Raw genomic sequence first — 25,114 nt, forward strand, 5'->3', positions numbered from 1 at the left:
TGTGTGTGTGTGTGTGTGTGTGTGTGTGTGTGCAAAGTCAAACATGAGGAGAAAATCCCGCAGCGGAATGAAAAATAAACCAACGAATAAATGTGTAAAAATGAGATTGAAAATACATACGAAACGAAAATAAAATTGGCGCGCGCGAAACAGATTCTCTCGATTGATTGTGCTTTGTAGTTTTGTATAGCGCAACAACGACGCCCAGACTTATGGTGCCAGTTTCTTATCACATTTATTGTATTCTCATACTCTTCTCCTTTCATATTCATATTCTCTTGGCCGCGCTTATGTCTATAAGTTGGTTTTCCATCTTTGTCGTTTCCAAAATAGCTCAAATTCAAGTTGACAATAGAAAAATGTTGAAAGAAATACGAAGAAAAAAAATCTCGCATAAACCAAATGGAATAGGTCAACTTGCCGACAATAATTCCATTCAACTCATTTACATCCATCTAATCTGTGCATTGCGGAAATGGAATTGTCGAATTTTGTTCAATTTATTCAACTAATTTCATTCCATTTAGTCTTCTCGATAAGTTTTGTCATCAGTCACAAAATCATATTGGCCATTTGGCTTGATTGAATACTATTTTTGCAGCTTATTTTTGTAGATGTAGTTTTCATGAAATCTTCAAACCGACGTTAGACACCTTCTACATTGAAAGACTCATCTTCCATTATGTTGTATTAAAAATTAACTAGCACATTTCAATGAACATATGTCATCAGATGTCCAAGCTTGACATGTATCGAGAAAACAATTTCTGTGGACAAATTGAATCAAATTGAATATTATTTTATGTTGGAAAGAACAATCTAGGAAATTTACTATTAAATTTGTTAGCTCATACTTCAGTGGAGAGGCTTCACTTAAATCCCATATTATTGCTCAATTTTAAACAACTTTGGCTCGTAATTTATTGAAAACATAATCTGTTTGAATATTCTAACAAACAAAACAAAACAAATGAACACAATTACAGTATAAATTGTTCAATGATTTGTATGACAGCAAACTAGAATCGAATAAATTGAAACTACGCTTGAAATATATACATTGTACGATTTGTATGATAAAAGAAATGTGTAGAAACATTTGACTGTACTCCAAACTATACTGTAACTTAAATAAATGGATGTATATGTAATACTAAATATACGACATATGTCATTAGTAACAACACGAAGGTACTCTGAATATTCATCCAACTTTTGAATAAGATACAGATACGTGAAGTGATGAGCTTAACGTTAACAATTAAGGAAACAACGTTTCGTTGAAATTTCATTGAAATTGATCATTTTTTATTCTCAGATATAAAAGCTATTTCATCAAACTCAGCACGAAATCAATAATTGGTAGTTATTTCTAAAGAGAATCCGAAAAAAATCAATTTTGAGCATGGCCAGAGAAGACAAACTATAAAAACTGTTTTTACAATTAGGTCGAAGGCGGAGAGTTTTTTCCGTCGTAAAAAAGCACTTCAGCTTATTTAACATGATTTATAAGGAATCAATGTGTCAGCAGTATTGCAATTTTACGCCTTTTTTTCTCTCACAAACACCATTTTAATATTTGTACGTTGGATATAATAATAATCGGCATGGGCCATTTGCACTCAAATATCTGCAAAGTAGTAAATGTGTCTATTTTCACTCCGCAGCATTCTCTGTAGAGGAGGATTCGACTGTTCAAGTTTTCAAGTGGTAGCAAACAGTTAACTAACTATAAATAAAGAGGTGGACGGGGTCGATGAATCGGGACCGAGAGTTGGTTTTAAATTACGTAATATTAACATGTTTGAAATAGCTTTAATTGTTGTTGCCATCTATCTTTGCACCCGGGTGTCGTTGACGTGTGACAATATAATTAGTATAAACAATTTTCATGTTGAATTCATGAATACTTGTGCTTTTCGTACATATTGTATTTTATTGTTTTATTACAGTGATAAATATAAAGGGCTTGTATTTTGCAAATGCGACAAAAGCTCTTGCTCATTATCGTAAGCTCGATCAAAGAAAACAGTCATTAAATACAAATTAATTGTTCAATAATGCGACCTCACAAAACTTTGATTTCTTAGATAAAAATAGGTTGTTTTGGACAACTAAACAAGAAGTTAAAAAGGTTCCAAATGTTATATTCGTATAAAATGCTCAAATTTTCCATCATTCAGACTTTAATAGAGTAATTCAAGTATTTGTACGCCTCGATAGATCTTGACAGCCAAACGTCGATCAAATTACCGGTCAATTGGTCTGATGGAATGGGAAAAAATTGACCTTTGCTCTGACTAACATCATTATGTCTACTGATCTATGTTAATTCATTCAGACGCACTCTTGGTATTTGGGATGAACGTCCATAAACGATGAACGATAATTTTATCAAAACACTTTAGTGAAATGGAAATGCATAAAATAATGTTGGCTGATGTAAGGTCGTGAATTGATTTGTTTCTTCTTTCTTTTATCTTATGAAATTTAATTGAATTTTTGGTTTATGGTTATGTTTAATATTTTCATTGCAAATAGCTACATACATTTATACTGGATTAGAAATGGAATCTTTCCATAAAGCATTTTCAATTCAACCATTTTAATAATTTATTGAGAAAATATGTGGATGAGCAACATCACAGTGTGAAAAATAATTTAAATACCCCGAATAAGGCGACACATGAATCCACAACAAATGCTCTCATATAAATATATGTTCTATGAACAGCACAGATCCACCGCGACGGAATGTACAAAATAAATGTGTATTTTTATAAAATTGCAACCAACCAAATATATCACAACGATTAAAATGACGCATCCGAACACATTCAGCAAATAAATATTATTCATTTCGTTTCGCTTGTGTTTGTTTGTTTGCCTTATTGTTTTTATGGTGTTGAAATAAATCATATGCCGCTGTGCTATGTGTTTTTTTTTCTCTCTCTCTCTCTCTCTCTCTGCTTTCGTTCCGCTCGAAAATTGGTTCCATATCCATTATTCAAACGTTATATTATGAAGGATACAAGAAACAACGACAGAAACACACACACACACGCACATTCCATTTGCATTGTTATTATCGAATGTGCGGGGATATCTAATGAAAATTTTCTTTTATATATTACACGAAAGTGTTTGATGTTTGTGAAATGTCATGGTGCGCATCAAATCACAAAATCCATTTCTTATATTCAAGAATTGTGGCACGCTGAATATATCAACGCATATGAAAATATTCGATATCTCTCTCTCTCTCACTCTCGCACACCAGAGTTTTGTGGTGTGCCAAAAGACCCTCTTGTGTGTGTGCGACAGTGTATTCGTTCACCACTTAACACTTGCATGACGGATAACGGATCTTTTTATGCGCTTCTTACAAATAAACTATTATTTTTAGCGCATTACAATCCCCAGCATATATTTGATGGTTTCAGACAGATCACTTTTTGTCGCTATATGTTGCATGTTTTCCCCTATTTACGCATTATAAACTGCATACCATTGCTGATTGCTGTCATACAACTTTTTTTTCCAGCTTTTATTGTACCATTCTAAGCATTCATTCACGCACAATCATATTTTTTTTAATTTATCACTTCTCATATATTTTACGGGCTTTGTGTGTGTCACAGTTATTTCTTTGGATTCTATACGTTTTACTTCAGCCGGAAATCAGTACACATGAACATGAATACCAACATAAAATGGCTTTAGATTACATAGAAATGGACAAATAATAGATTTATAGATTTTATGAGAGGCTATTTGATTTGCTAAGAATGTATGCGAGCGTAACTGGGGAGGGGTTTTGGGGTAATTCATTAAAAATCCAATTCAATAAAAAAATCGAATTTTTAATTAATTTTCCTTGAACTTTTTTGTTTCGAAAACCAACCCCACCTGAAATGTTTTCAAGTTACGCTACTGAATGCATGACTTTTGTGCTTAACATAGGTATTGAGAGGAAACAGCACGGTGTATTCCAATTTGAAGTGAATCGATTCTGCAAAAAAAAAATGTTAATAAGTACAGTCACTTTTGGATCTTGTTATTAAAATGAAACCAAAAAATTGTTGCAAACCAAAAGTTTACTTGCTATACATTTTGATATAAATCATCAAATGAAGACTTCATAACTCGCAAACAGCATGTCAAACAACATTTTAACTGATAAGAAACACACATTTTGGTGTGAAGATAAAACCAGATGATAGATATAAGAATGAGAAAAAATCTTCTTCTTTTTTTTCTTCGATTTTCAATAGCATTTCGAACATATAGAAAAGAGCTTTTTATGAAATTCTTAGACGGCCGCGATTTTTCACTAGAAATATTCTTTTATGTGAAACATACCGACTTCTTTTATCAGATACCAGATCATGGGTCGCTGAAATCAAGTGGTGTGTACGGTATACCCAATTTTTCTGTGTCGTTTTTTAGAGAGACCGGCCATTCAATAAAGAATGAATGAATGCCTATGATGAAGTCAAAGTGATTGTCAATGTGCCTTTTATCTTTTATTTTCAATACAATGTTTAATTTGATACAGGTATATGATATCGATCTTACCGAATATTATTGCGTGTGAATACGGCAAATAATATAAGAAAAAAGGATGAGCGTCATAGATAAAACAAAATTCGTCCACAACAAGCGTGAGTGAGCAGCGACGAAGAGTCTATGACAAAAGATCTGACTGAATTCGATGGAATTAAGTTAGAAAAAGAAAGCCGTATTAGAAGACAATGAAAGAAAATATGTCTTATTTTTGCTACGTTGTATTTGGAAATACCGTGATGAATAAATATCACATTTAATATAAGTCTGTACCGACCGCATATCGATGTTTCTTTGCTACATTTTTTTTACGTGAATGTTTTGTTCTTTTTCCAACCTTCCACTTATTCTTTTGCACAATATGCCATGGAGTTTATATATTTTTTGTTGTTGTTCGTTGTGTTTTTTTTTTGTTCACTTCAATTTGCTGAGTGAACGATATACGGATATGTGATAAATAAAATAGGATCTATATATGGGTACATTGTATCGTTGTGGAAATATTTACCATTTCTAACAATGATATTATGTTTGTGTTAGGTAAAGATGCTTTTCACAGCTTGGCTCCGATGCGTTACGTTCTTTAACAATGAAACATATAAACGATGAACAAAATTTGTATTTCATATCTGCGTATAAAAAAGACCGGTGCGGAGAATATGTACTCGCTATATTTTTAACGTGTAGCTATCAGTTTCTAGATATGACAGGAAATCCACTGGATCCACTCGCACTGTGCACATATATAAATGTGTGTGGAAAAGACAAAAGAAATAGAATTGTTTATTTTCTCTAACATTGGGTGGCATTCATTGTGTACTATGCTGCTTCTTCTTTTTCCATTCAATGGTAGAGCTGCCATATTGAAAATATAACTTTTCTTTATTGTTGTTTGCTTACTTCGCCAACAACAATGTAATGTTATATTTTTTCGAAATTCTGGCCTACATTGAGAGAAGACGGAGCATCTATGTCAGCATTCGTTCTTTAAAAACTCGATATGAAAACAATTCTTCTTAAAATAATTGCAATCGTTTTTCACAACTACTTGAACGCGTAAAATATACAAGAAACTGAATCTCATGTTAGCAAATCTGTACATTTCAAATGTGTCTGAAGATGTTTACAATCTGAAAAAAAAATCATAAAGGAATCTTCTTTTTTTTCCAACATGAAAGTACTATAGCACGCAACATCCAATCATATTATCAGTAAGAAAAAACTAGAATAGAAGCAAATGGATACAGATAAAAAAAAGAATCAAAATTGTGTGATAAATGAGCAATGGAATTTTTATTATAATCAGCTATAGTCGAAGATGGTTAGAAACAGTAAAATCTTTTTTAGTCAAATATTCATGTTTATGTAGTGAAGCATAAAGCGAACAAGTAAGGGTAGATTTTTGTAGAGAATCGAAAAAAAAAGAAGAAATGAAATGCTCCACAACTTTTATTCATTTTTCCAAACGCAATTTCGTTCGTGTGCAGAATTTTGCATATTAAAACAATAATAAAATGCAAATAAGAATGAGAGGCATAATGAAGTAACAAAAATGAACCGCAAAGAATAATAAAGACTTTCGACGTTTGACAGTTATTTTTAAAGTACAACATTTTTAAGCGGAAAAGCCAATAGCGTCTGTGACGATATCATAAATAATAGAATGACATATAGAGAGCCAAAGAAGACGGAAAAATTCACTAAAAACTTTCCCAAAACGCCGTATATTATTTGTGTTGAAAATTCCATTTATTTATTTGTCTTAGCGATTCAAATATGAATCAATATTTTTGTCTTTGGTTCATTTCATCGGATTCATAAAATTGTCTGCGTTTTTTGTTTAAACAAAAAAAAATATGCTATTACTTTTATCTTTCTTGAACTCATAGTTAAATCAGTTGCAAAGTTTAATCTAATTCGTTTTCCCACCCAAACGAGTCCCGCGACCGCAATCGCGTCGAAAAAACTCGAGCAAAGTGTGCGAAGCCAATGAACATAAGTATCACATTGGGACAAAATAAAATGGAAAGAAAAAGAATAATAAAACGACGCGTTTTCTGTGCCGTGACTGCATAATGAACCCATGGTATTATTAAATTGAATCAGTTTGTGGCTTCGGAATAAAAAAAAGGACAAATTCTATGTAAAAAAATGGAATTTCCTAGTGAGATTGAAAAATTGGTAGGCAAAACATTTGAGATCAACAATTGACGGGATGAAAAACAAAAATCCGAAATATTTGAAACTTTTTTTTTTTGGTTTTCTTGCCTATCGAACAACCGCCGCTACTCTGTGGGTTATTGATACGACGTCACGCACAGCCGTCTGTGTTGAATAAATACCATACGAAAAAAAAAATATTACTTTGGCAATGGATTTGACAAGAATGTTCAGATTATTTCCCAATTAGTGGCTTTGGTCAATTAAAGTGTTAAGTCGTTAAATTCGTGATAATAATCACAAAAATGTATGGATCCAAAGGCAAATGAAATTACAGACAGACTTATATATAGGAAAACGCTTTTGACAAATTGAATTGTGGCATTGTTGTGCTGCTGCTGCTGCTGCTGTCGCCGCTGCCGCTTATCTTGAACTCTGTCACAAATATAGAAACAAGTATGCAAGAAGACGACGGAGAAAAGTGAAGGCGATAAATGGAATATTTTGGGAATCTAGTTGGCTTAGTGTGTATGTTACTTTACTTAATCACCCCTTAATTCAATGGATTTTCTTCCAATTTAGGCATGTCTTTTCTTCGAAAATGTTTCGTATCAAGAATGCGTAAGCCAAATGCCAGGCACATTTTCACCATTTTCACATTACATCACCCTTTTGGATTGTGATACCTTCTTTTTTTCTATTTTATTTCTTTGTGACTCATTCGTATACATCTCTGTGTGTATAGCAGAAAATATGTCGCAAACATGCACGAAAAAAAAAGAGAGCGCAAAGTTTCATTGAAGGAAATGGTGTGTTGCAAATGATGCTTAATTTGAAAGGTAAGAAAATGAGTGGATATTATGTACAAAAGACTTTTCTACACACATACACACAATATTCGTGCAGAACTGCCCTCTTTGACTTGCATTCATTAATATTCTCTAGACGATTTGAAACGAACTGACAACAAATCACAAGAAAATGTCTCATTCTACAACTGATGGTGATCACCATCCACCAAACTCGAGTTTCGTTTCATTTCAAAAACTTGAAATCAAAATTACACAAAATATTTATATCTTTTGCGATGTGAAAGACATAACAAGGGTAAAAGTTTTGTAACTATTTTGAAATATATTGTTGCATTGTTGCCATTTTTACGATTCTGTGGGCTTCATCTTTTGTGAAGCTTAAAATCGACATCACACTTCGTCTTTTTTTATACCCGGACAACGTATTTATATTTTGGATAATAAAAATTTGATGAAAACTACGGCCAGAACGAACCAATTTATCACCATCACCACACTTCAAAGTCAATGCCAGAACGAAGGGACGGACGCTCGCAGGAGTGGCAAAAAAATAGTGAAAGAGAAAGCAAAAAAAAAATCGTTATCAAAGAAGAGCTGCACGGTTTGTTCAGTTGGGAAAAATTGTTAATGTAAATAAAATTATACAATCCTCTTCAGACTTTTTTGTGATTACATTCGTACTTGGCACGCAGACCGCAATCCGAAACCGTACCACTACACAGCGCACGCACATTAAATTAATCGAGATAAATGACACAAAGGACAAAACGTGTATTAACATTTATTCAGTGCATTTACACATTTTTTGTTTGTTTGTTTGTTCCCGAAAAGTTTTGCACATACACATGATAAAAAATTGACTCACTTTTCATTTAATTCATTGTCGAGCGCACAACACAAAACTGCGGGTCTTTCACAATTAATGATTTTCTTTCTTCTTCTTAGTTTGTTTTTTTTTTTTTGGTTCGTTCGAATAATGGTGGAATATCAAAACACGCGAACAGCAACAACTGTTTCGTTGAAAATGTCTGTAATAATTTGCAAGGCAGCAGTTATGAGAGAAAGAAAGATAACAAAAATGCGTGATTTCAGTCGACGCCGTCAGTTGTTCTTTGAAAGTTTTCATTTTTTTTTTAGTCATGCAAAGTTTTACTGTTATACGCTGGGATGTGGATACAGGCTGTAGCAATGGTGCTGCGAAAACTTTAACAAAATGGTTTTAAAATGTCCACCATCCCCATTTCCAATAGTTTAATTTTGAATTTTCCGTCATGTTACCTGATATCTTGCGGTGTGAATGAACTCACTGATAATGAATATAAAAGTACCTGAACAATGCAAATTGAAAATTTATTGAAATTCTAAATGAAAAACATTATTGTATATAATGTGATGAGCACCATTAACCATAGAAAATAAATGGCACCTATTACAGTTTACAGCCATTTAACAGCCGAACATTTTAGCATTTCGAAATTAATATCAGTCGTCTACACAAAAAAAAATTAATAACCTTCCAACCATGCAAAGCCTCCGCGTAAATAGAGAAACCCTCCGTTTCATTCAATGCGTGTTGCGAACAACGCACTACCCCCCCAAAAAAACATGAGTGATCTGAGCAATAGAAATCATCACATTTATGGTGCGTCTTTTTCCGAATTGAATGAATATGAGTTCTCGGGTATTGCGAGTATTTTTGTCTCTTTGTTTGTAAATTGTTTGTGTTTGTATAGCATTTTCGTTTCCAATGTGCCAAAATGTCACCAAACAAATTTCCTCGTTAAATATAATATTATCATAATTATGATTGTTATTATTGTTGTTGTCTTTTTGTCTAAATAATCCATTTCGATGTTCGCTAGTCATTGTCACACTGCTTTTCACTTCACTGGTAATTGTCATGCTCTTTTCTGTGTTTACACACATATTCACATGCATTTGACTAATCATCTCGTATATTATATATTTGGTCACATCAACATGGATGTAAATCTGAATGTCTTATTACCTCTTCTTACTACTATCATACAACTTTCATGAACCAAAAATATGTTTTAAAAGTCAATATTTTTGCTTTTTTGAAAACAAGTTATGGAGTATTCATCGGTCTCAACGATTGATGTCAACAATCTCTCACGTCAAGAATGACAACCGTATGTTATTTGTTACTAGTAAAGCAAGAAAATGTGCGATACCGCCGCATTTTCTTCGAATTCATTCTTCTTGACCAAATTATTTGCAGTCAATGCTCACAATCGTTGATATAGTGTTCATATATTTACAGCCTTTCATTTTTTAAAAAAATTGTCAAGTGCCGCACGTACACAGTAACACTGTGTCTGTATTTTTCGTGTAGCGACATACCGTAGATTATATGTGCGACGCACACAGCTCTGGCTCTGTGCAGTTGCGTTAAATATCCAGATATTCTAAAATATCTCGGATGGATATCCATCCGAAATACATAGACTGATGAATACATTTTAAATAGAAGGACAGCGCCATCTAGTGGTTTAGTACTTCCTTTCAGTGCAAGTTCTAAGATAATGCCATGTGTAGGCAACTCTTTTACAAAATATTTTACAAAATCTATCAGTTCTACTATCAAGATAGTGCGATATCTAATAGTGTGCTATTGTTTTTTTTTCACGGATATTAACGCCATCTTGTGCACATAGAATGTGCATGAAATTACAAACGTAAAAGTTCACTGCTTGTGCTTTAAAAGTTTTATATGAAATACACCGATTTCACGCTTCCTACGTATGGATGGCGCTGAGAGCAGCAATATTCCGAGAAATTCGAGTTCACTGTATACTAGGGGTTTTTATGTTCAAACGTATACTACTTTTAAAGAAAATATTGAAATATAATGCCGAATATCTAGAATATGTGCAAATAAATGAGTATAACTGCACATATTTGACGTATATTTCGCATATATCTCGTATATATTTCGTATATGGCACTTTTTTTCCTTTTTTTTTTTTGCGGATCTTCTTCGATTCTGTGTATCTATACTTTCGTGTACACTACAGTATAAAATACGCTCATTCACTAGTATACGCGAGAAATTTTGATCGTGTATATGATGAATATAAATTTGTATGAACGAATAACAAAATCCCCCTAGACTGTATACTTCTATTGCCGTATTTTAGTACTGTTTGTTAAAAGCATACAAAATTCGAAAACAATATGAAATAAATACGCCATTATTGTTTTCAGTGTTTAACACTTAATTTATTTTGTAATTCTAACATTGTTTTTTTTTAATTTGTTCATTTTCTAATATTTTTATTACATTTTTTGTATTTTTGGCAAAAAAAGAAAAATATTTCTCTCTAGTGGCAACTTATAGTCATATAACTACATTTTTATAAATAAATAATTGATGAATTTAAGAAACGGCCTTTGCCTTCGATTGCATTTGCTTCCGTGTGGCTGCCAAGCGGTTGATGTCAGCGTCGGGAACATTATTATTTCTTTCCCGGTTGCAAAAACGTTTAAACTGACCACGCGACATCAAAAGAATGTCGTCATATAATAATTGAACATAATCGTTATTATTCATATCTATATATTCTTTATTTTGAAGATCTTTTTCCGCCGGCTTTGGGAGATTCTCTGGATATCCCATTTCTAGCTTGAAAGCTTGGTCAGTCTTTGGTAATTGACATGGCTGCTGTGCTCCTCTGTTGTTGTCAACCTTGCGTTTCAGAGTGTTCGTTTTCTTTAATTCATTGAAAAAATCTGGCTGCCGTAATTTAGCCTTAAAGATGCAAATTGGATGTGTTCGCAAATTCGGTGTAGCTGATGGCGTAATTATCTTTGATTTTGTCGCTGGTTTTATATTTTGCGACATTTTCGACGGGCATTGTATAATAGTGATTGTTGCCTCTGTTTGGTCCTTCAATTTTTTAACTGTTTTTTCTATTGATTGTCTGTCCAACTTATTGATCGTTTGTTGCAATACAGCCTTTTGACAGGCATGTTCCATGCCTGGACGAACAGCAATTTTTGATGCTTCTTTAATCGCTTTTAGATTAAGTGCATTCATTTTTCGACGTTTTGATTTGAAGAACCAACTGTTATTGTGCACTATAGACAAAAAGTTATGCATGTGTATGTGTATATGTGTGAATATATAAAAATTTGTGAATGTGATGTATTTGTGTTACCAATATTACTATTGCCAAAGATATTGCCCAGCACCCTGTGTATTTAAGAAGCAAAATATTGAATCAATGATATGCGTGAAAATGTTATTTAGTACGGTTAGTTATTTAATATTATGCCAAAAGTGATTTCAAAAAAGGTTCCGTTTATATCGTCATTTATAAGAATATCTGAGTTAAATCTTAAAATATAAAATCACAATTTATTCTGGTTGGAATTTTTTTTATAAACACATTTTTTTCTTATTTTCAAGTTCAACATATTTTTTTCTCTCATACGCGTGCGCACTACTAAAGTTAAATTTACAGCTATAAACAATCAAATCGTAAAAAAATTGACGACGACGCGAACGCCCCCATTTCATATAGACATTTTAACAATTTTTTTCGAAACTAAAATTTGACATTTTCCGATGCTTCCACCCCCCGGTTTTAGTTTGTATCAATCGATTTTTTGAAACGGACGAGTTGATTTTCTAGTTATTACAAATGTTCAAAAATTAAAAACACGAATAGTTCAAACATTTTGGAAAAACACTTTAGTTTTGAAGTGGAGTGCATAAATCAAAAACTAATGCTAGACGTAACATTATGCGATGAACAGAGCTAGGAATTTCGCTGTGATAGTGAACGCTCGTAATAGTAATTGCAAACAGCTGGTGTATTTTATAGCGATGACGCAAGAAAACGAAGTGAGTGAATAGCGTTAACGAACGAAGGAAAAATATGTTATCCGTTGCCGTTCCTCACTCACTTTGTTTTCTTGCGTCACTGCTATACACTTGGTTCGCTTGCAAGTGACTTACGCATAGTACGATGCGACGAAATTGATATTGATATCTATTCACTTTTTCAAACAACACACTTTTCAATTATGAAATCATTTATAAACACTGAAAAACCACTTTTCAATCACACTATATAACTATCTTATTTTAAAATAGAATCTATCTTAAAAACTAGAAACACTTAAACTAAATTAATTACTAAGTACCTGCTACTATGCTAGAGTTATTCTTGATCTGCGAGAGTCTCAAGAATGAACCGATTTAGTAACCTACACTGCTATTTATACGTTATGTAATATGCGTTGAAATGGTACAGAGTGGTGGGGGCTCTTGTGTAGTGGGGAGAGTTGTTGTCTCTTTCTTTTGTGCAGTAGTTCTTGGCTCTATATATTTTAACTTGCAGAACAAAAGAGATAGATTTTGCTACATGTCTGATTTTCTGTATTTTGAGCATAGATTTGTGTGCATGCGTAAGCACGAATGTCAGAAGATAAGTGAAATTAAAAATGCATCGATCAGCCAGCATTATTTTGAACAGTCAAACACAATCACAAAAAACACAAATGAAAATGAAAAAGAGTTAAACTCAAACCTACGCTACACATACACGCTCACATCACAAACAAAATGAACTGTTTTAAATGTTGCTATTACCCTTTTGCATATGCACTGTGAATCGCAGTCCGCGATGTCTTGTGTAGTGTGCATGTAGTAGTAGCCTTCTATGCTGTTGCCGTTGAGTTCATATAGTTGTTGTTGTTGTTCTTTCGTATGAAGTGAGAGAGGAGTATAAGATGATGTTTTCTGGTGCTCGCTAGACAATGCGCATGATTTTTGTGATAATCTCGATTTGATTTAAAGAAGTTGTGTCACTCCATATGTTTGTCTCTTTCCTTCTCATGAGAAATTGTATTCGAATTTGACAGTTAGTATGACATTTGCCACAGGTTCTTTTAATCCCTATTGGATTTTTTTCTAATCCATTGTGATTTTTTGTACTATTTTCTAAATAGAAAATAATTATTATATCTTAATATAAAATTAAAATCACTTCGGGTTTTTTTGTAATGCATTTGGATTTTTCATATGGAATACTGCTAAATATTTACATTTGATACACAATATTATTTTATTTTGTCCAAATGGTTAAAATCTAGGTTAAAATCATAATAAGAAAACTACAATATAAAAATATAAAAAACATAAAATGAAAATGATGTTTACAACACTCACAACAAGCAAGTTCTTTTGGTATCAACGTATGATTGATTTTCAATAATCTTACAAAACAAATTGTCTAATTAATTTTTTGTTATTGTTCTCGAATTTGAAATTCGTTGATATCATATCTATTGAATATATCGAGAAGAGAGTATGTTATTCAGCGCTTATAGCTGAGTAATGTCTGAATAAAAACATACTCTCCTCTCGATATTTTCATTAGATATAGTCTATTCATTTCAATTAGGAATAGGAGGTTACCATAAATATTCCTTTTGCTTGTCAACCAACCTTCGTATTACTTCAGTCAGCTTTGTTACACCAAATTTCACACACCTTTCGTTTTCTGTAGACATAAGACTATCTCCGGAAAAGCGTTCGATTTTATATATAGATTAACAAAAATCACATTTACACTTCAGTGAGTAATTATGATTGAGTGGTTTTAAGTGAATTCGTTGAAAAAAAAAACAAACAAAAGAAAACATGCGAAATTTTGTACTTTGACAATATCGAAATTGATAGATTATAGATTACATATTCCGTAATGGAGAGTATTTGGTATGGATTTCGTTTGCATTTATCTTCCATTCATTTAAATGGATCTCACATTTCAATATCATTGTTGTGGCAGACATTATAAAATCAAAAAGAAACAAAAGTCAAGATATATAATCAAATAAGCACATTGAATCGTTGAATTTTGACAGTTTTCTGAACTGGTGATATCGACCAGATTTCCTGAACTTGGCAACAACATATAACATTCACTAATAAGGATTGACATTTCCATTCTTTTATGATGTTGAACATATGCCCAGACTGCATGTATACTCTGCGCTCTGTAAAAGTTTCAACAAATAAATTGTGAACAATGTTTTCTTTGTTGGATGTAATCTAATATAATAGAGAATCCAAGTCATATTCAGAGATTGCAACGTTACCACTAGTTCGATGAGTTTTATTGGTTCATTCGTAACATGTTCATTGGCTTGATTTACAAATGTTCCCATTTGCTTTTTTTGATTATCATAATTATAGGGCATAGCATCGTAAGAAAATCATTGAATCATCCGTCCTTTCATTTTCTTATTATGCTAATGAGTTTGAGAGTTATCAATAGAAGTACTTCTATTGAATTATTGGGATAAATTTATAAAAAAAAATTACAATGAATAAAACCATGTTGGCGAACTGTGTGTGTGTTTGTGTGAAATGATCGAAATAGCTGCTGTGCCAAAAATCCTTATAGTCATTTTGTCATCAGCAAGCAACATTACATTTTTTTTCGAGTTAAATTACTTTAGCTAATGTTTGGCCCGAATATGATACTCGACGTTGGGTCCAATGAATAGATTATGATAAGTTCATTGTGTGTGTTTAGCGGTCTATAAGAATCAAATCCATTATTTATGGAAAATTAAATCATGACATTTTGTACGCTTTAACGTGTTGAAGTTCAAAAGAAATTCATCAAGTAACAAGCAAATGGGCGCGGCGCAGTGTGTTTAGAAAATTGTGTACAAGCAATGTGAACGGTTTTTTAACTATCGAGTTGCTGAAATTTCCGAAAAGATTCTCATAATTAATTATGTTCATGCAAATGATTTATGAAAATCTTCACAACGAATAATATTGTCAAATTGATGAAGCTGATAATAGGAATTGTTCTAGCTCCCTTCATATCCTTTTTTCTATGACGACCATTTTCTATATTCCTTTGCCTTGTTGTTTAAAATAATTTGTTAAATGTTCTGTTGCATCGATGACGGATGAACCGTACAGAAGAGCAAAAAAAAAACATCGATTTTTCTCTTTAGATAAATGTGTGGATACCGCTGATATGGAACATAAAAAGCAGTTAGCTCATTTTACAAATTAATGACTAACACTTAATATAATTCAACTAAAAATTGAGGGTAACTTTCAATTGATTCTGCCGTCAAAACGTAAATTGTGCGTCATTGACCAGTCTCTTTTATTTCATTAAAGCAGTCCTTTTGAAATAAAACGGTTGAACGAAAGTCAGCAGATTCACAAAGTGAACGGAATACTTAAGCGATGTCTCTGTATGTATTTGTCTGAATATCTGAAAACCTGAAAATGAGACACAAAAAATAAAGCTATGCAATATTTGTTCGACCGCATTTGTTCCATCGCTTTTGTCGCTATTTTGAATACAAAGTAGATGTTCTCATTTCTGAATGCTCTGAAAAGCGTACCTTTTTAATGGCAGAGATACGTTGGTCACGCCGCTCTGCCCGTCCAATGAAGTTTACACAATTTATCGATTTAGCAACAATTTTTAATTCATTGGGGTCAATTGGTAGTAATTTTGGCCTCGTTGCTCAGGTCAAACCGATTTAAACTAATAAGAACAAATATTTTGGTAAATGGATAACGTCTGGCTGATCCATCGTTGCCATTATACACACACACACACTCCAATGTATATTTAATTGAATACATCTCATGCAAAATATCGCAGACACGTTTCGTACAATATTCACATGAGCCTTGTGAAATAATCATGACTGTGTCACGTGATATGAATTTATCACATAAGGAGGCATATTCAATCCACGTATTTGCATAAAAACACAGAAAATCAATTAGAATTTATGAAAAAAGACTGATAACTTTCTCATTTATCATTATGTTTTATGTTTTTACTTTATCAATTTTAATTGCTTTCGATGGAAGTTTTTTTTTATCGAAAGTATAATTTATTTTGTTGAAAATATGAAGAAAAATTGAGATGAAAACCACAATGATTAAGATGTCACAGCATGATTCATTTATAACAGTTAAAGTTGTTGATGCGCGTGCTTTCATCACGAAAATATCGAATTTGTACGTATTTTGCCACTTGAAGATTCAACAGCCATGTCGAAAGGGGGTGACGAATTCAAATACATTTTATCATTTGCATTGTAACCATGAAAAAGTGAACTTATGTTGCTAAAATTCCATCTACAATAATTCGACTCGATTCGTTACCGCATTGCTTTCAGGAAAAAAACCATTTTCTTGATAAAGAAACCATTTTTTTTTTTGAATTACCGAGACAGGCGACTGTCACATTGATTTTTTTCTCAAATATTGTGAACGCATTATATTTTATAGTATTGTTTTACTTTCTTCGGCAAAAGTAATAATAATATTTCTTTACGGTATAAAAGTCAACTCAACTAGAAATAAAATTATAAAATATAGGTATAATAATAAAGCAACAGTTTGATGCAATACTTCGGTAATGGCAAGCAAATTTATTTAAGTTTTGCACACGAATGGTATTTCATAATTGCGATACGTTACGGGGAATACTAAATATAATCTAATTTGCTCAAAGTCATTTTATGAGTATTGCTTTTAGCGTGAACAGTCGTCGTTGCGTTGATTTGTATCACTGATAACACAATATGAACGTCATTTAATCCCAGTTTGGTGAAACTAAACATGACCCACTTACGTTTAACCGTCATTTAAGGTTGGATTTCGAAATTAGTATTACACACGCGTTAACAAATTACCATTTGCACAGGGAATTACAATTCAAAGCATATCTTTAATTATTTTATGTTATGCACGTTTACTGATTTGACCAGTGTGCATACTTTAGTGCAAAGTGTATTGAAAGCATTTTCCTTTTTTTTTCTTCAAAGAAAATCACAAAATGTGAACAATTGACTAATAATTTCATGTTATGTCTAAAGTTTCTCAGATCAACGGACCGAAATTTCGAGACGTAGACCAATTGTTCGTTTGTTTTTCATAATTTTTTTTTTCATTTGTTGTTTGTTTTTCTCAAAATATCAAATGTAATCCGTTAACGTAAGCTTTATCAAAGTGCTTGCAAAGATTCCGAAATAAAGGCGAACTTTTTTTTGAAAACAATATTAAAGTCAAGAAACTGCAGAGGCGCAAAACAGAAGAAAATACATCCCTTCTCTTTGTATTCAACTCAACTTTTGCTTTCTATTTCAAAGTCAAGTCTAATGTGCTTGTTCTGTGCTCATCGAGTGATATGAAGGCGCCGATTGTTTGTGTTAAATGAAAACAAACCGTTTTGATTTAACTAGTAAGACCCACGTATGTTTTCGGATGTGTTTTTTTGCACAAATTCAATGAAGCTGAAATGATAGCGATTGGTGCATATTCAAAAATTACGTCTTCTCTGGGGGCTTTTTTATGGTCTTGTTTACTAGAAAACCCTCAGTAAGAGAGAAATCTATATATATCACAAGTATTATTTTTTTCATTCTCTATCTATTTGCGAACATAATTCTGTGCCATGTATTTCATGTTATCTTCGAATCTCTTTGCTAGCTCAATGATTCCAAATACAATAATAAATAGATTTCTCAATTATTGAATTTTGCCATTTGTCCGATTCCGCTTACACAATTTTCTATTTCCGATTCTTTTCTCTTCGATGTGTCTCGGTTTCTGTTTTTTTTTCGCCAATCGTTTGTGTTTCTTTGTCATATGCTTTGATTTTCTCTCCCCACGTTTTTAGTGATAACAAAAAAAAATGTTCGAATAATCCTTAGTTTATAAAAAAAAATATACCAAGAGTATTAGTGCCGAATGACATGGTTTATAAAAAAAAACAAAGGCAACCGCATGAAATACGATTCCTTATAACCAAAATAAAATCACAATCTACATATTGAATTTTGTGGGGAAAAAAGCATATTCTTTAGGTGCCAAAAAAAAATGAACGACAATGGAAAAATATAAGAAAAGCATTGTTCAATTAACGGTTAACAGAGAGAACAGAAAAATGATCAGTTTTTCTATAGCTTGCCATTGAGTGGGAAAAATAAAGACACGCTTGTTATAACCATTATTATTATTGTTATTATTGTTCAATGGTATAAATTTTCGAACAGGAAAACAGAACGGAAATTAAGTCCAATGTAAAAGCAGTTTTCCTGTTTTTTTCTCTCTCAGCAATTCTACTCTTTTCTCATTTTCGTTTATCGCCCGAATTGAATGGCTCTCTGTCTCTACTTTATCCATTTTTCTATTATTGGACAAGTGAAAATTGTGCTCATTCCTTATGATATTCTCTCGATTCGGTCCATCGGTAGGTTTTTTTTTTATTTTGAATTGTATCACAAAGACCATAAAATATGGCACTGATACCATTGATAAATACAATATCGATACATAGACATGGAAAAACGTGCACTCTCGATGTTCTCTATTATTATCAATGCACTATTTTTGGACGATTTCATATGTACCATGTGCGCAGGTGTTATAATGTAAGACCTACTGAATGAGTTTTATCTCAGTCGAGTAATTGAAATGTGTATGAGATATTTTAATGAGAGATATATTTGGACTCGACACCGATAGTCAAGTGTTCAATTTGGTTGGTTCCAATTTCTTTTTCGGTGTGAATCGAATGCTTAAAATATTTAATGCCCTAAATGTATTTCGGCCAAATCAATTATCTCATAATCATAAACTGAAAGTGGTCAAGCTATCATTTTTAAAAATTGATCACTGTTATTACGCCATTTGCATATGCAAAATAGAAAATTTGATAATAACTAAAAGACTTTAATTAAATCTTGAGCGATAATTGAATTAATTTTATTTATTTTTTTATTTCTATTCACTATTTCTACAGGTTCAAATGGATGGTCATTGTTTTGTGTCTGCGCTATTTTACGCGCTTATCGGATTCGATGCGTTTATGTCAAAGCCAATGCTTTTGTATGCTCTATCATTATCATCATCGACGACATCGCTGACATCATCATTGCTTGATCCATTATCACCAGTTACATCAATTGTGGACGAACAACAGCATACAGAGAAATCAACCAATAATGGCAATAAAAATAAATCCAATAATAATATAATTGGTAGAAATGCAAATAGCAATAGCATACTAACGTCAAAACCAAAATCAATGTGCAAATTATCCGAATGGAAATGCTCGAATGGAAGCTGCATACCATTATCAAAGTACTGCAATGGCATTGCAGATTGTAACGATAAAAGTGACGAACCAAGCGAATGTAGCGGTAAGTAAGACAAAATCCATCTACAACTGAAGAGAAACCACAGCTGAATCATTCACATTCTCAAATGCAGATTCGTGAATTCTTTTTTTTGTCCATTGAAATAAGTTTTTTTCTTTATTTTATCGATTAACATCAAAAATATTGATGGAAGTCAAATTTTATTTAAATTGAAACCGATGAATTTCATTACATCGAGTAGAATTTCGGTAGTTTTCTATCATCGCTCTTGTGAGGGGTTGTAATAATAGTTAAATAAACTCGATTTCCGAGAATTTGGTAATCAATTACTAAACTTACTCAACGAATTTTCACGTGGAGTGAAAATGGTAGTAAATTTTTTAAAAAAGGAAATCATCCAAAATTATCAAACCATCAAGGTTCCCAAAAATTGTATTCTTCTAAATGTTGTATGAAGCGTACAGACATCAAGTTGACGTTAAGTACTTCACACTCGAACACACTGATACGAAGCAGACAATTTTTTTTGTTCGTATGTGCACTTATTGTCATCAAAAAGCACCGAGGACTGAAAGGGCTGAAGTTAAAAAAAAAGTATATCCAGTTTGTGTCACATGATGGCATCAGTATATCGATAGAAAGACGCTTGATATCGAAGTGCAGTGAGGCAGAAGAATTGATTTTCCAAAACATTACTCTTTTCTCTTTTTTTATCATGCTTTTTCACATTTCTTGTGTATCGTAAACATTTGCCTTTTCCTCTCTCTCTCGTTCTCTCTTTCCCTCTCCATTTCACCATTCAATGGCCTTAACATATTCGGTCGCTATTGCTTGAAGTCGATGCTTATGGTTTTATATAAATATTAACTTGGGACACATGTTATTTGTATTTTCGAAACTCAAACAGTCTTAAGAAAACTTTCACTTTATTGACAATTCAACGAGTACATATGTCAGTTAAACTGAAAATGTTGATTTCCAACCGATTTATTACTGCAATTCGGTCTAATCCATTCCATTGTTTTGCACACGGTAAAGTTAATAGTCGTGGATGTGTTATGTTTTTCTAAAAGACAAAAAAAAAATGCGTACAACATTTTCCAATGTCTGTTTCGGATATATATACTAAATTCTGGGTGTCTGATGTAGAAACAATGAAACTGACATCTAGATGCTCGGCAATTAGCTCAAGTTATTTATTTATCTATGTTTTGGTGCTACACAAGCTCATCACAAGCTATAAATAAACAAACTCTATCGTTTTGCCACCGAAAAGTGCACAGACAGATATTCGGGCAAATATTATAAGTGGCGTAAGAATTATAAATTAATGGAAAAGAAGAGAAGAAAAGATATATTCTTATTTCTTAAGATTTCTTACACTTCAGAGCGATAGGGAGAGAGTGAGAGAGAGAGAAAAATATATCCAAACGTAAGAAACTTGTGCTTTAATTGCATTCTAATGTATTTATATAATTCGAAAAACAACGCTTTATTTTGGATTCGTTCATTCGCCTTTTTGGGTGGATTTTTTTTTTCGCTTTGTTTTACGTCAGAATATATGACATGTAAATGAAGAAACGATGCATGAGCTAAGGAACGTTGAGTTGTTTTTGTCTGACAGTGTCTGCGCTTGTATATGGCCTGATTGGTGCTTTGTTTTATAAATGTTGAATCTCTTAAACTGTAAGAAAGTTTAAGCGGAAAGGAGAAAATGATAATCAAAAGTTTTCATTTAATCAAATCAAACTGTCTTCCTTTTTACATTGTGAAACTTGTTGTATCGCATTTTACTTGCACGTGTAAGTGCATTTTTCAAGTTTTCTACTAGATTGCCGCCAGTCTGCCTGTCGCTATATCATTCAGGCATTCAACTGAACTGAACTTTTATCTCTTTTCCTCTGACACTTTTAAGCGGCACTCTTTTTTTTATTCTTCTTTCATTCGGTGTGTGCATGCTGACTTCTTCATTGTGTTGTCAGCAAAGTGACAAACGTTTTCAACATTGTCCAATCTACATCAGAGTGATTTTCAACATCCCCATTTCACTCATTTTCATGGCATTACTTTTCGATTCGACCATTTCTGCCTAATTGAAGTTTATTTTATATCAAAGACGAAAACTATAAAACTGTGAGACAAATCAAGTTGCTGCAAGTTTTTTTTTAATTTCAATTATTTTTAATATGAACCAGATTAAGACACACACACACACACAATTGTGAATTTGTTATAAAAGAAACTCTCGTAGATGATGGTAGATAACGAATAAACACCAAAATTCAAGTGTATGTATGTGTGTGTGTGTGTGAACTTTAAACAAATGAAATCGTTAAATTGGATGGCATACAAATAAAGGCACTTCAACAATAACAATAATAACCATTTCTACTTGAAAAAATTGTCACGTAGAAAAAGTTACACTCCTTTTTACCACTTTTGATAGCATTCCCACCAATATTGGTACTAGGCACTTGACAATTTCCTTATCACATCCCATTTTGTGATCCTGTTCGGGACAAACTAAGGATTACATATTAGTCTAGATTTTCTTGAAAAAAATATATATTTTTTTATCAATCACAGGCACATCTCGAAAACTTTGGCACCTACCAGTTTTCTATAGTTCTATGAACTTGAAACATACTAGAAACATTATGAACATTTTCACCGACAGTTTTCAAGATTTATTCAGCCATTGAGAGCAACGGCGAAGTGTTTGAAGTCACATATTATGTTGTTTGTTCTTTGAATATATTATACTAAGTTAGTTATAACTTCAACAAAAATCGCACGTTACATAAAGAGTTCCTATATAGTTTTGAAACTATCTTCCTCCGTCTTACATTTGTGATATTTTGGGCGAAATAAATGGTGTATGAGTGTAACTGATTAGTGATAGCAAGAGGACTTATATTAAAATGGGTGCTAGCGAGTGCATGGACTTGCTTTTATTTCGTTATCTATCGAGATTTCATATTCTTCTGCAATACATAAATTTTTAGAAAATTCAATTCATTAGAAGATATGTTTTGTGCATAAAATTATTTGATTGAAGCAATAATTTAATGTTTAACTTTGGCTATGTCATTAAATTTTCGTTAATGCAAACCATTTAAAATAATATTTCATACTAAAAAGTAGCAATAACATGTTTTGACTGTTTATATACAATAGAGAAATAAAAAAAAACTTTTTTACAACTCAACTATAGAACGAAAATTCGAGCAGAATTTTTCGAGCTTAGGAATATATAACCCAACATAACGTATAATAACTCGTACATTAAAAAGTTTAAAATGGTTTGAAAAAAAGTTAGAACAAACTCTTTGCCGAAATTAACGCATATTCCGGATAAACGTGCAAAAAATGCGTCAGTCCATTAATTTGGGACAATCTACTAATTTGGGTGCCAAAAAATCAGAGGTAAAAAAAATAATAATTGTTTTGTTGTTCTGCTTTTCGCGCTTCGGGTGCAGTGCGCATTACACAGAATTGATAATTTCGTGCGGTTTAAAATTTTTCTTAAAAACACCCTGCAACATACTATTCAAGCTGTACCAAAGTATGTTAAACAAACTAAAACTGTTTTCGAAACCATAAAATAATAGACGAGTCAAAAATGAATAGTATATAGCAAAATTCCGCAACCAAAAATTGAAAACCAAACAAAAGAAACAAAAATGCCAGAAATATGACGAGAAGAAAAATGTTGGAAAAAAATCGATATGCAGTGTGTTTGTGACACGTCTCTCTCCAACAATCTACGTCGAAGTTCGAATAAGTAGAAAAGTAAGCATAAAGTAAAGGCCAACTAATCAAAGACTTGGATTGCTGTTTTATTCTTGAGAGAGAAAGGCGCTGATAATATTTTTTTTATTCACGCTAATTCCAGACATTTACTTGCGATGACGCAAAACATTCCATAAAGTTATGGTATATATAATAACTTCTCATCGCATGGAATAAGTAGTTAGGAATTGCATAAAAATAAATTCAAAGGACGAGTAAAAATCAACGCATATCGAATACTGAATTCACTCTTTCTGAAACTTTTATTGTGGCACATTTCACTTGCTTTATGTCTTAAAATTTCAATCTTTATTTGTTAATCATAAGATTGTGCAATACACAAAATTTATTACAGTAATTATTTATGTGGTCACTTTTTTTCAGTCGAAAAAGAAGAAACATTAAAAACATTTTCACTTTGATTTTGCGAACTTTTTTTCACTTGCCAAGATTAGCTTTCGTCTAGATTCTCATTTATATTGAATAACTTTATTTTATAAGCACAACAAAAAATCATTGAAGTCATTTTTAGTATGATGAAATTTTAAGATTTTAAAATTTAACGATTCCGATTTAGTGCTTTGAACATTTAATATGCAATATGTTCTGAGTTTTTATTTCTTTCTCGAAATATGTCTAAAATTCATTCGTATTTTCTGAACGAAATAAGACATCATCATTTTGACACTGTTGGCCTAGTTGTTTGAATACCGAATAACATTTTGTGACATCGACCGGCCCAGTTTTTCCCTTATCTTTCTCTCTTTTTTGTATCAATTGAAAATAATTGGTGCTGGCAAGTTATTATACACATAAAATTGCACAAAATCTAGTATTTGGGTTTGCGTCATGTACTGTGACAATTAAATACGTAGATTGGTAAATGTTTTGGAATTTAGAGTTGAATTTGCGAATGTTTGTATCAAAATGTGCTTTCTTTTCTGGATGAAATTTATATATCTTTTTTCCAACTTGCCGCTGACACAATCGTGCATTTTATTTTTTTTTATATTGCCAAGAAATAAATATCTTTACGGCGTCTTCTGACAATTTGAAAATGTTAGACAGCTCGATCCAACACAGCAGAAAAATGGAAAAAGATTGGAAATGTACGTGAATGTGAAAATGACAAGCATACGAAAAGTAAAAAGAAAGCGAAAAAAAGATGAAATGTCAGTTAAATGATAATAATATTTGATTGACAGACATCAATTATGGGAAAAAATATACGAAAGCAATCACGTATTTAAGCTGTTTATAAGAATCATCGATGACAAAAAGAAGAATAAAATACTTGCTACTTGTAAGAGTCGCAAAAATAAAAATTTCCAATGAAATCAGAGAATCTCACGTCTTATGATGACTTTCTTGTTTCAATATTTCCAAAAACCAAATGTACGTGGTTTCAAATCCATCCTAGTTCGTCAAAACGAAACGAAATGAAGAATGCCCCAATTTATGACGATCAAAATGATTCTAATCCACATTCACCACGACACAATTTCGTGTTTTCGTTAGTATTTTGCCGCCGGCAAATATACCAGAAATCCATCATATTATAGATTCAGTGCAAATTTTATAGCCGAAAAAAGAAA

General features: G+C 32.2%; 1 protein-coding gene across 1 annotated transcript in view; it reads left to right on the top strand.

Annotated features, from left to right (window-relative positions):
• The window catches only part of LOC116345157, a 112,635-nt gene that overhangs the window by 64,847 nt on the left and 22,674 nt on the right, over window positions 1–25,114 (top strand). The window contains exon 4 of the mRNA XM_031774289.1: window positions 19,370–19,769. Within this exon, the coding sequence (XP_031630149.1) occupies window positions 19,370–19,769 (400 nt within the window). The remainder of the gene's footprint in view (window positions 1–19,369; window positions 19,770–25,114) is intronic.

The sequence above is a fragment of the Contarinia nasturtii genome, unplaced genomic scaffold, assembly GCF_009176525.2.
Source record: "Contarinia nasturtii isolate CC-2019 unplaced genomic scaffold, AAFC_CNas_1.1 Cnas_scaffold_1240, whole genome shotgun sequence".
NCBI lineage: Eukaryota > Metazoa > Arthropoda > Insecta > Diptera > Cecidomyiidae > Contarinia > Contarinia nasturtii.